This window comes from Simochromis diagramma, unplaced genomic scaffold (assembly GCF_900408965.1).
Source record: "Simochromis diagramma unplaced genomic scaffold, fSimDia1.1 OVJJ01000361.1, whole genome shotgun sequence".
NCBI classification, from domain to species: Eukaryota; Metazoa; Chordata; class Actinopteri; order Cichliformes; family Cichlidae; genus Simochromis; species Simochromis diagramma.
In genome coordinates, this window is record NW_024386860.1 from 5,749,548 (window position 1) to 5,762,191 (window position 12,644).

The following is a 12,644-nucleotide window of genomic DNA, read 5'->3' on the forward strand; positions in this document are numbered from 1 at the left end:
ACTGTGCACAGATGAATTTGTCTTGTTTGTGAAAGATTAAGACTGAAACAACTGATATCTGATCTCTGAGGGGGTTTATTTACTTGAAATAATCACAGGCTGCTGACCTTTAAGGTCAATGCATTGGATTGCGCAGCTCCTGATGGTGTTGTAATTTGTCGGCAGGGGGTCCGACAGCAGATGGCACTGACAGACTGTAACTAACCCAACAGAGAGGGGAGGTCAGTGCATGCTGGGAAAGACCACGGAGACAAAGGAGAGAGAGGGTGGCTAATATGCACAAAGAGTGTTGTCACCACATGGGAAAGGTATAATTCAGATTAAGTCGTGACTGAAATATGCGAAGCTTTATAGCCACTGGTCACTTTTGACAAGGCATCAGCTGAATGCAGCCCTCTGACCTCAGCTTAGGCTGAGGCCAGTTGGTTAACATGGTCCAAACTACACAGTCACCTTGGCAATGACAATGACTCTACAAGGCTATGACATCACTCCAAAGAAAAAAATGAGGAGGAAGATGATGTGGGGGTGGTGGTGCTTGGGGGCGGAGGGTGTCTCTGGCTCTACAAAACCTCTGCAGCATCCCAGCTGATGCCCCAGCATTCAGCCACTGCCAAAGGGACAGACGCAAGAGGAAGAAAATCATCCCTCCAATTCCATCAGTGAGCGAAGGCGAAGAATAGGAGGAGCCAGTCGAGTGAGATAGTGATGCTCCCAGCAGGTGCCAACAAGTGAGAGGTAGCTGAGCGACCGAAGGAGATGGAGAAGAGTCTGTAATAGCAGAAGACACCAAGAGCTTTGAGAAACAACCAAACAACAGGTGAGTGCTCTTAAATTTCCTCTTTCATAGTTACGTTAGAATTAGCATATCCTAAAGAATGTAAAATAAAATCTTGCATTACATAAAAGAAAAATCGCTACACAGTAACTCCAGACAGTGTTTTTTGATATCTGTAAAAATAGAGAGAATTAACATTTCAGAAGCTCTTTATTCATAATTCTAATATTTCAATTTATTTATTTTTATTAATTTATTTTTAAAATTTAAGATGCTGCAAAAATGAAATGTTTTTTCTCTTCAAATAACAATTACAAATGTCAATTTTATTTCCTAAGATTCATGAATTTGAGTTCTTTTTGACCTCGATTTACTACCAGTTGCCTTCAGTTAGATGCCCCGTGCATACATTATATTTGCTGTGCATATTTTACTTGCGTCACTTGTTACTGCGCAGCAATGTTTATCTGTGAACACACAATAAAAGATGTGTTTTAGACACTAAATTGTCAAATAAACAATCTGTGGAGTATTAGTGGAGATTCAGTATTTATATCAAAATATTTACATTAAATAATGTAAATTTTTTTTCCAGGATTTCGTCAGTGTTTGAATCTTCTGAGCCGGTGTGATTCCAGTTATTCCTGCTCCTCATCCTCATCTGCTGCCATGCTGTGCCCTGTGCTGCTTTGTGCCGCTCTGCTCCTCCTGACTCCCCTGGAGATCACAGAGGCTCGTGCTTTGCATCCTTCTCCTGATGCTGTGCAGGTACAGGAGGAGATTGGAGTGGATGTGAAGGGCTGGATTTAAAAAAAAAAAAAAAATAGATTGAGGAGAATTCAGAGTGAATCAAGGAGAGTCCACAAAGGATGGGAGGCAGAACAGGAAAGAATAAGCAGAGAGAGAGTAATGAAATGTATCACTGATTGAATTATTGTCCCTTGTATACTCCCCGACAATTAAATTTCATCATCTTCTACTTCTTTTTTTCCACTGTGCAGTTTGTGGAGCAATTTCTGGAACGCTACAATGACCTTCTGACCCTTGACGACCTGGAGAACATGCTCAACAGCCAAGCAGAGGAGCAGTCCACCCTCTCCTCCGGGTCCAAAGCTGCTGAATACCCCAAATGGGCTGATGCACAAACTCAGCCCGAGACCCCCTGGCTCCGTCTGCTGAAGGGCACCCTGGCCAACCAAAAGCGAGCAGAACCGGACCGGTCACGGAGGGGGTGGAACCGGGGATGCTTTGGCCTGAAATTGGATCGGATCGGGTCTATGAGTGGACTGGGCTGTTAGTGGAGACAGAGGAGGAAACTAAAGACTGCTTACATCCTTCTTAGATTATTAGGAAACACACATGCATAGGCATTCACCTGCAGAGAAGGATGTTTACATGCGTGTAGTATGGTGTAAACTTACAGTGCTGCTAATGTGGTTTCATCCAGTGTAGATCAGATGCTTCACAGTTTATTCCATATCTAAATGTTAACCTGAATATTAGAACATGTGTGCTGTGTTTACATCAAATGATCACCATCAATTTCTGGGCTTATTTTTCAAGTAATTTAGCATTTTCCGTATTTCTAGCTTTGTCTGCAACTCTGTAAATGTTTAGACCTTTTGTGGACAGGTGATTTTGTTTAAAAGCAGCCGTAATAGATGTGGATAGTCAAAAAATGATGGCATCAGAAATTTCTGCAATTTATTTTTGTTTACTTATGATTTGCATGAATAAATGGATTTGACATTTGTGGCGTTCTGGGTTTTTTTTGTTTTTTTTTACTTCAACCCCGCATAAAATCCAGTTCCTTCCTTGCATTAAAAAGCCCACATGGTTCATTCTGTATTCACACACGTCATCTCAATTTGTCCTTCAAAACAGAGCATCAAATTCTCATGACAGATATAATAACTCTTCTAAATTATTTTTTCTCATGACTGTTGGAGGAAGTTCATTTCTTCCCTCGTCGTTCTGGCAAAAGCGGTCAACATTTGAAGATCGGCTGCAGCGTCCAAAACTGTTTTTATTCTGGCATTACAACAAAGTTCCCAGGGAAGAAAAACAAATGCTAATTTTTTTCCCTATAAGCTTAAATAGAATTAGATTTAACATGCTTACAGAATTAGATGGCGTGAATGCATAAAATAATCTGTGTAGTAACAGAGTTGTAAAAATCGACATATTTTAGGGACTAACATACAGTAAGGATGTTCATTGTTAAGTATATCAAATCTAACAGTCGACACTATGACGTAATTTGCTGGTAATGCACAAATTTGTGAGGAGCTCATGTAGTACGCAATAAAAACATGTTAGGTTTTCACTGTGTCCTAAAATTCAAGGTCCTCCAAACCAGCTGCAGATTTAGAGAAACTTGAAAATGTTTTATAATGGCACATCACTGCTTACTAACATCTAGAAAATCATCAGAGCCTAAACAGCTGACTGAAAATTAATGGCCAGCATTTCTCTGGTTCCACCTGTTTTCTGTTTTTCACACATTGAGGGACTACAAATGTTTGAATCTTCAAAAGTCAATTTGAAGATGTTGATCAAGGCTCTCAAAAACTGAGAGAAATTGTTATGACCTTTTTATATTTTTTCACAATTTCCTAACATTTAAATAAATGTAGATCTCTATAAACATATTCTGCCTGCCACAGCCTTTCACTTACCCAGAAAACCTACAAGTGATTCTAATGGGTATATTTTCTTCTTTTGGCTGCCGTTCATCTGCCTCCATCGCACCCTATCCCACAGCATCTTCCTCTCTCACACCAACCTTCTGTCATCCCTAAACCACCTCTGAGGTCTCCCTCTTTTCCTCCTGCCTGGCAGCCCCCTCCTCAACATCCTTTGTCCAATACATCCACTGTCCCTCCTCTGCACATGTCCGAACCGTCTCAGCCTTGCTTCTCTAACTTTGTCTCCAAACTGCTCGACCTGAGCTGTCCCTCTGAAGCATTCATTTCTAATCCTGTTCATCTCAGTCACTCCCAACAACAAAATCTCCATTACTATAAATGATTCTATTGATTATAATAAAGTAAAACACACCAGCTATGACTTTGGTGAATGGTAGATTAAGCATGAAGTGACACGGCGGTGTGGTGGTTAACACTGGGTCTGGGGCCTTTTTGTGTGGCGTTTGCATGTCCTTCTTGTGGCTGCATGGGTTCTCTGGATACTCTGGCTTCCTCCCACAGTTTAAAAGACATGCATTTTAGGTTAACTGGTAACTCAAAATTGTGGGTGTGAATGTCTGTATCTCGTCGTTAGCCCTGAGATAGACCGGAACTCTGTCCAAGGCGTACCACACCTTTTGACCTATGACAACTGGATAAGCTCCAAGTCCCATTGTTTTTAAGAAACTGGATGTATGGGTGGATGATTTTTTCATAACATGGTGTTTTGCCAAAGGTTTTCATTCAGGGAGGATGCTTGGAGAAAGCTTTAGTTGACTTATACTCACGTTTGAGGCCATTGTCTTACTGGAAATTCCAATAATTAACAGGCGTTAAAATTACTCCCTGAGAGAATGTCTCTTCTTGTAACTCGCCTGATATATAAAGCATAAACTATGGCAGCAACACAGATTTACCACTCCCAACAGCAGCAAAGCACCTGGACAACAGGGCAGAGCCATGTCTGTGCTTGACTGTTAGGATCGTGTTGTTCTAATTATAAATGGCTTTTTTTCTACGGCATGCTCCTGATTTATGAGTACAAACTGGTCCCATAAGTCTCCTCATTTCAGAACCCTGCTAGCATACCCCAAACTCTAACCTTTGCTAAAAAAAAAGTTATGTTTTTGTTGTATGTTCACTGTTCATCAGCCTTATACGTGGAATCTTACAGTCTGTATGGAGACGTAAGTCTTGCCTGAATCCTCTTGTAGAAATTTGGTTTCTTTGGAGGGTTTAATGAAATAATTTTAAGACTGTCCCTTTTCTTTTTCATCTGAGCTTGACCTGGTGGCTGCTTGAACCACAACACAAGATGGCAGTATGAATTTCCTCTTGTTCCTCTGCTCGTTGCCACACACAGCTGCTCTTTGGACTTTGCACTGTGCTTTAAGGAGACAAATTGTACAAACGTAGCTGAAGGCCTCTCCTCCCTGCAGACGTGCCTGCATGCTGATCACTGATGTGCAGTTGATACAGTTTGTTTCCCGCTGCTGATAAAATAAACTTGAACAAAAAAAGAGCCTGTTTACAGTAGATACTCTAGTTTAAAGTTCCTGTTCAAACACATTTCTCAGTTCTAGCTGAGTAATAACTCACGTTTCTCTTAAGTAAAACAGTCCTTTCCACACTTGTTTTACTCCGTGGCTGTGTGGCTGCTGCCTGTCTACAGTGGGTCGAGTTTAACTGTTGTAATATGAAAAGAACATGTGATCTGAGTGAGGCAGCATTTACAGTACAGACATGGCCCAAGTGTTGACTAGGCAGCTTGTGTCTAATCTTAGCCTGACCTTTACTTCCCCTCTTTGACCTTAAGCTGCAAAGCAGAGGCCAAGACTGGCATGCATGCACTCGGGGTGGTGGTAGTTCAGCTATGCCTGAACTGTTGGACAGAAGTCATAAAACAAACCATCACTGTCCAGCTGTGGTGCAGAACGACACGTCTGCAGGTCTGCTGCTGACCCTGTGGGCAGCTGAGTTGGAAAATAAAAGTTACTAAGTATTACAATTTTATTCAGTTAGACCTGCAAAGTGTTGCAAGTTCAAATGCTTCTCTGGTGACAAGATGCCATGCCAGGTTTGGATTCACTATCAGGAGTGCTGGCTGCTAAGGCCCAGTATAGTGGCAGGGGGTATTAGTGAGAGATTGGGACTGACTGGCCTTATGGTTTAAAGTGACACCCTCATTATTTGGATTTATTTTTAATATATCTTGACCTTCTTTCTTTTCTGTGTCGACACTGTTGCCATAAAAAGACAAAAACGTACTTAAAAAAAAAACAGATAACAACAGTGAAAACAGTTAAGCACCGACAAAATAACCTGCCTCCCAATGACGCGTTTCATCGGTTACCAAATAACCTGATAAGGCCAAAATTCAGCTGAGTAAATCTACCCCTGTGCACATGCGCGCTGTGATCATGTGCTCACGTTAGGTAGCCAAAGTTCAACTTTTGACTTCTGCTGAAGGGATGGAGCAGCAGCAAAAGCAGAGTAGCAACAGAGCAAAGGGTCATGGTCTTTGGACAGTAAATGTCACAGCCATGAAGGAGAGATTTGATCCCTCGTTTGCTCTCTCTGTGTGTCTGTATTTACTGAGAAGGTCAGAGAGAGACCCCTCTCTTTTTTCAGTCCACTATCTGAGGACTCTAATATGTGGGTATCTATATCTGGTGCTTTTAAAAGTGGAAACACAAAGCAGGCCTGATGGCACAGGCTGCTGGAATAATGAAAAATGAGTTAAACATTTCCCAGATTCAGGCCTTTAATGCGCAGCAGAGCTTAGGTCATAAGACCAGAGCTTTTTAAAATAAAGTTGCAGCGGCCACTCTGCATGTCTCTGTGCATCTGACGACCTTGACATTCAGACGGGGCGGGGCGAGGAGTGGTCACCATTGATGGGGGCGTGGCTGCACACCTCGGTCAATCATAAAACACGCAGCTTAACTTTGCTCTTCCCCACTCACATCCGGAGTCCCAAGACAGGCAGAGCCCCTTCACAAACGGTAAATGCCTTCAAATAATTTATTGGCTTCAGGCTGCATGACTCAACGCGCTGATTTAGATCACCTGGAAAAATCTGCACGAGCTTAATTGTGCCCAATTTTAAAGCACACGTGGTCATAAAGTCAAAAGAGACTCACTTTACATCATCGTTACGTTTGAAGTTTAGCAGGACAAGAGATTTAACATGTTTATTAAGTCATTTATGCTTTTAGTTTTGCAAAGTCTGAAGTTTTTTTTTTCCTCGATGCAGATTAGCTTTTTACTTGGACTGTGATCACAGATAGCTTATCAGTAGAATACTTTTCACATGTTATTCTTGAAGTTGTCTTCACTTATCTTAACCTGCAGTCCAAGCAGCTATCATCAACTTAATGCTAATAAAGTACCTCATAAATTTCGCAATGCTACCTTTTTCCCCCTCTCATTTTTCCTTCCAGAGGACTAGACCAACCCAGGCAAAATGGTGAAAGTCGGTATCAATGGGTAAGAATGATCATCCCCTTCACTTCCTCTAAATCTTTCTAATTAAACCAAATGAGCAACACACACTGAGGTTGAGCTTTGGACTTTTCTTTGCAACTCCCACCACCACATCCCTCTCATCAGTGGGGAATGATTTCCACGCCGCTGTCTTGGCTCAGGTTTCCACGCTTGTTAAAGTTTGTTTTACGAACTCCTGTATTAAAGAATGCAGGTATTGTGCAAGATGCTATCCAAGTGTATGGGATGATGTGTGATTATTTAAACGAGGGCCCAGTCCAGTACACTGCAAGTCTGCAGTTCAGTGCACTTTAAGGATTAATGCATAACATTTCACATCATTCAGTATTGGGGAACAGCTACATAAAACTTGTCTCAGGCTGGTCTTCTGTCCTGTCACTTTACTGTAGGGGCTATTTCTAAAATTAGCCTTCAAAAAGGGTTTTTTCTCTTCTACAACCTGCTGTGTTATTTAAATGGTGACAGCCGGCTGTTCTCATGTTCTTGTTGATCTTAAATAGCCAGTGCCTTTGACCTCGGGGTCATCAGCGAGTGAAAGGCGACCTATGTAACCTAAATGTCAATGAGCGCACGTGTTCTGACGCGGATCTACGCATTTGTTTTCAATAAATTGTCATCCACCCGCCTCTCTTCCTGGTCTCTCAGGACAGAGTATCTATGCGCCCGGAGTTTTGGACCTGTGGTTAAAAAGTAACCCTGCTGTTGTTCAAACAGTGCACTGCGTAACCAGGATTACCACATTGGAGGTTAATTTCGACTTTAGCCTCTCAGAGAGAAAAGCACACACCCCCCTCAGCCCCTCCTCTTGAACCCTGGCCTTTCTACTGTGGTGTCAGGTCTTCTGGGGAGATTTCGCCCCACACAAAAGAAAAATCTGAACTGTTACAGGGAAGCCTCTGACTAAATATCAAACTCTGCTCTGATTTATTATTATTTTTAAATCTATTTTCGTATTTATAATCTTAACAAGCGCCTTCATTTCACCGAAACTCAAAGACGTGACTGTAGTCAGTTTTAATGTGGTGTGATGTCTCCACCTACTGGCCAGAATGAGAAACGCCTCTTGTTCATTTTTCAGATTCGGCCGCATCGGTCGTCTGGTGACCCGTGCTGGTTTCCACTCCAAGAAGGTGGAGATTGTCGCTATCAATGACCCCTTCATCGACCTGGAGTACATGGTCAGTCAAGGAGGAAATGAAAGGAATATAAGGCGTTAGCTCGAACTCACCACAAGCTTTGTATGACTGAATGTTAGAATAACATAATTCTAGTAAAATTATTTGTCAAATACTTGTTGGATTTTTTTTTTTTCTTCCATTTCCAGTAAGTATGAATTTCATCATTTTAGCAAACTGGGTAAATTAAATATAAAATGAGGGCTTTTGGAGCCAGGAACACACACTTCACTTATTCTCCCCCCCAGTTTTTGTGAAGCCTGTCTAAAAAGTTCTCCTTATCCCCTCTCTAGGTCTACATGTTCCAGTATGACTCCACCCATGGCCGCTACAAAGGCGAGGTGAAGGTTGAGGGAGACAAGCTGGTCATCGATGGACACAAAATCACAGTTTTCCACGAGTAAGTTGAGTTCGCCTGTCATATTTGTATAAGCTATTAATTTGTGTAATGGTTTCAGAGATAACTCCTATTTTCTTTCCTCAGGAGGGACCCCGCCAATATTAAATGGGGTGAGGCTGGTGCAGAGTATGTGGTGGAGTCCACTGGTGTGTTTACCACAATTGAGAAGGCCTCTGTAAGTACTAAATCATGTAAAATGTGAATGCAGAAAAAGGTAGTATGCTATATGTGATGTGCAAAAAGAAAACTGAATGATTTCAATGCGATCCTGCAGTCTCACTTGAAGGGTGGTGCCAAGAGAGTCATCATCTCTGCACCCAGTGCTGACGCTCCCATGTTTGTCATGGGTGTCAACCACGAGAAGTATGACAAGTCCCTCAATGTTGTCAGGTAAGAATCTTTTTGGTATATTTGGAGATGAATGAGTTTTTGCTGCCAAAATCACAGATTTAGGAATATATTTTGAACACAATGAATAACAACTACACATCTGTTCTAATGAAAGCTGTGACAGTCTTTACTGATCTTGCATTTATAATTAATTTCATTCATTTAAAACATTTAATTTTAAAATTAAAACTTGACTGATGTTCGTTCTCTGTAGCAATGCTTCCTGCACAACCAACTGCCTGGCACCTCTGGCCAAGGTCATCAATGACAACTTTGGCATCATTGAGGGCCTGATGGTAGGAATTCATACACAGCACTTAAGCAGTTTTGAAGAAATTATGTTTAAGTTACATTTTTAATTGTCCTCCTATTTTTATTTTTCTGTTTGTCTATTAGAGCACAGTTCACGCCATCACTGCCACCCAGAAGACTGTGGATGGTCCCTCTGGCAAGCTGTGGAGGGATGGCCGTGGCGCCAGCCAGAACATCATCCCCGCTTCTACTGGTGCTGCCAAAGCTGTCGGCAAAGTCATCCCTGAGCTCAATGGGTGAGTGCAAATAAAACACTACTCTAATGTACAATTTAAAACAATATTTTGCTTTGTAATGCTCCAGTACTCAAGTGAAACATTTTATTTATTTTCCCCCAGCAAGCTGACTGGCATGGCCTTCCGTGTGCCCACCCCCAACGTGTCAGTGGTTGACCTGACAGTCCGTCTGGAGAAACCAGTGAGTATCACACGTGCAATTTACAAAATATTGATCTAGAAATTTCAGTTTTTAAAATGGGTGGATGACTTTGATTTTAAATTCAGATTTACAAATGTGGTTCACCTCCTTGTGTTTTTTTTTTTTTTTTTTTTTTTAATTTCTTTAAAAATGAAAATATAACTGCTTTGCTTTTTCAGGCCAAATACGATGACATCAAGAAGGTTGTGAAGGCTGCCGCTGATGGACCCATGAAGGGCATTCTGGGATACACAGAGCACCAGGTACGCCCTAAACTTTGTCACTTCATGGCTACATTTTGTCTGTGGATCTCGTTGCTGATGTGCCACACTCTTCTCCCCGTCCTAAAGGTCGTGTCCACAGACTTCAACGGCGACTGTCGTTCATCCATCTTTGATGCCGGCGCTGGCATCGCCCTCAACGACCACTTTGTCAAGCTGGTCACATGGTACGCCTTCAACACTGGTTACTTTCAATGTCTTTCTATTTATTGCCAGTGTTTCCTGCTAACCTCTCCCCTCTTTGCCAGGTATGACAATGAGTTTGGATACAGCAACCGTGTCTGCGACCTGATGGCCCACATGGCTAGCAAGGAGTAAACTTGGCTGTCGCTGAACTGTCGCATAGCCCACATTCTTCTTAGTCCTGAGTTACAAATGTACAAAAAGGCATTGTATTCTCTGTGACTCTGGTTTCGTCATGTAGCCATCCCCCATAATACGCCTGAGGAAAGGTCCACATAGAGCAAAAGAAGATTTAAATTGGAGACCAATGCTTTTCTTTTTTTTTTTTCTTTTCTATTTTTCAAATTCCCTGTTCTGTTCTTGGGTTTGGAGAAAAGGTGTGAATGTATTTGCTTGTCTGTAGTACTGAAGTACTGCAGTGGTGGAATAAAGTCCTTCGTTTGTGAGATTCAGTCTCCTGTTCCTCCTTTATATCTGAACAGAAATGTATGAAGGCTGATCTGGAGGAGTAGATTAGTTATTTACTGAAAGGAAAATGAGCTTAAGTGCTGTTCCTGATTTCTGACAAGACATTAACATTTAAGTATATAAAGGTGAATTCAGTTTCATAATAACAGAATCTTTAGTTTTAAACAAAGTTGTGGGTTTTTTTTTTTTTTTTTTTTTTTTTTTTTTTTTTTTGTCCATTACTGAAATCAAACTCTGGAACACGGAGGAGCTGCTGCGCAGCCCTGAGAGGATATCTGATGGGTTAAAAAAAACTGTGCAAAATGTTTGAAATAAAAGATGAGGCCAATGTTAGGACTGGTACTTAATGTACCTCAAATGGTGAGGTCAGTGAATATGATGGGACACACAAGCAGGTGCAGAAGTGGAGAGGATCACCAAAAATCCTATCTAGGAGTTGAGGTGAGATCTGGTGACTGTAGAGGACATAGTGTAACCTTATTCATTCTTTTACACTTGCTAAAGCATCTGTATTCTGAAGAGAAACATGTGCACCATCACTACTCCTTGAATGAATTTTGTTTCAGTATGACAAAATGACTTGAAAGCACTCATATGAAGCGTGGATTGATTTATTTAAATAATTAAATAGTTGTTCTGCTGGAAGTCTGGCTCCTCTGGTGCCATCCTGGAGGATGGTAAGGCCTCAGAAAGCAGCTGCTGTGATGCCTTTTGGATCCAGGATAAATCATCGAGGATGTGGACACCCAGACTCCACCTGTGCACCTCTGACATAGACCTGATCCTATTACAGTGGCATTAATAGCTCTGGATTGCCTTTTTTTTTTCAGACCTCTTGTTTGTCAGTCTTTCACAAAACTGAGGAATGTGAGGAGAACCCGAGCCAAACAATGCACAATATAGCTATACTAACACATCATTCAGCTAAGATTATGAAGCTCTTTCCTGAAATCTGTCTCAGCAGGTCGGTGACACCTTCTCCTAACCTCAAACTAAACCCATCTATGATGGGGAACAAAATTCATGATTCTCTTTTTTTAAAACCAAAGTTTGTCTACAGATCACAACTCAGTATGTCAGGAGAAATCACTGTACTTTCTGTATGTAATAATAAAGTGTTTGATTGCGAACTGCAAATTTATTTTAATAAAAGCGATGGACAAGTGGTACGAAAATACAATGCAAAGTTAGCCCTGCCTGACCCTGTCTGCTCTCATGCACAAATATCTGAAAACCTCTGTGTTGCCCTGTGATTTGGATGACTTTAAAATTTATACTTTAAGATGTTAGAGTTACAGTGTGATAAATGATGTTAAAGGATCTTTTAAGTTGTTCTGTTGTCATAAATTCTCAGTCTCACTGGTTGTCTGGAAGAAGCACCATGTAACTGATCCACCGAACTCCTGTTTCTGTTGTAAAAATAAAAAAAAAAATATATATATATATATATATTTATTTAAAAATACAAAGCTTTTATGTTTTTTCCCTCTTCCCTGGTGTCTCCCCTGAAGCATAAAGCACCCCTGCATGTCAGTAAGTTTGTGTCTTTTGTCTCCTTTGCACCTCCCATCTGTCCTAAAGGGCCATCCTCCCCTCAGGGATGCCTGAGGTAATGGGACTTATTAACCCCACACAGTGCTCCACTCAGGTGATTTAGCTTTATGGTCACATTGAAAGATAGTGGGTTACACAGAGGAGGTGTTTTTATTTATTTTTTGCTACTATAGTGTGATAAGGTAACATAAACACCAGTAATTTTAGGCATGTAACTGGCGAATTGGATAGCAGTCTTCTTGTTTAACTCTCCATCAGATTTAATAAGAATAAACAAACATGCTGAATTACTCTAAAAAAATAAATAAATAAAAAACTGGACTAATTCTAACTTAAATTTAAATGACCGCAAAACAGTGAAAGCGTGATTTCCAGGTCTGACGTCACGGTTCAGTCCAGTTTCACTAAATCCTCTAATGTTTTTTGTTTGGAGCTGTGGCTAATGATTTCAAATGTGAAGAAGAAAGCAAACAGTTAATTAAGGCTCCTCTA

The 12,644-nt window shown here is 41.1% G+C and overlaps 2 protein-coding genes across 2 annotated transcripts; both read left to right on the plus strand.

Annotated features, from left to right (window-relative positions):
* The first annotated feature begins 594 nt into the window (after positions 1–594).
* On the plus strand, positions 595–2,450 carry wu:fj39g12 (uncharacterized protein LOC563937 homolog). Its single transcript, XM_040030056.1, has 3 exons — positions 595–820; positions 1,374–1,546; positions 1,780–2,450. The coding sequence occupies exons 2-3, from the start codon at positions 1,448–1,450 to the stop codon at positions 2,074–2,076; spliced, it is 396 nt and encodes a 131-aa protein (XP_039885990.1). The 5' UTR covers positions 595–820; positions 1,374–1,447; the 3' UTR covers positions 2,077–2,450.
* A 3,958-nt stretch (positions 2,451–6,408) lies between these two features.
* gapdh (glyceraldehyde-3-phosphate dehydrogenase) lies at positions 6,409–10,578 on the plus strand. Its single transcript, XM_040030050.1, has 12 exons — positions 6,409–6,470; positions 6,909–6,954; positions 8,051–8,150; positions 8,441–8,547; positions 8,632–8,722; positions 8,822–8,937; positions 9,152–9,233; positions 9,334–9,485; positions 9,588–9,666; positions 9,846–9,929; positions 10,017–10,114; positions 10,196–10,578. Exons 2-12 carry the CDS (start codon positions 6,932–6,934, stop codon positions 10,263–10,265), a joined length of 1,002 nt encoding a protein of 333 aa, XP_039885984.1. The 5' UTR covers positions 6,409–6,470; positions 6,909–6,931; the 3' UTR covers positions 10,266–10,578.
* The last annotated feature ends 2,066 nt before the right edge of the window (positions 10,579–12,644 follow it).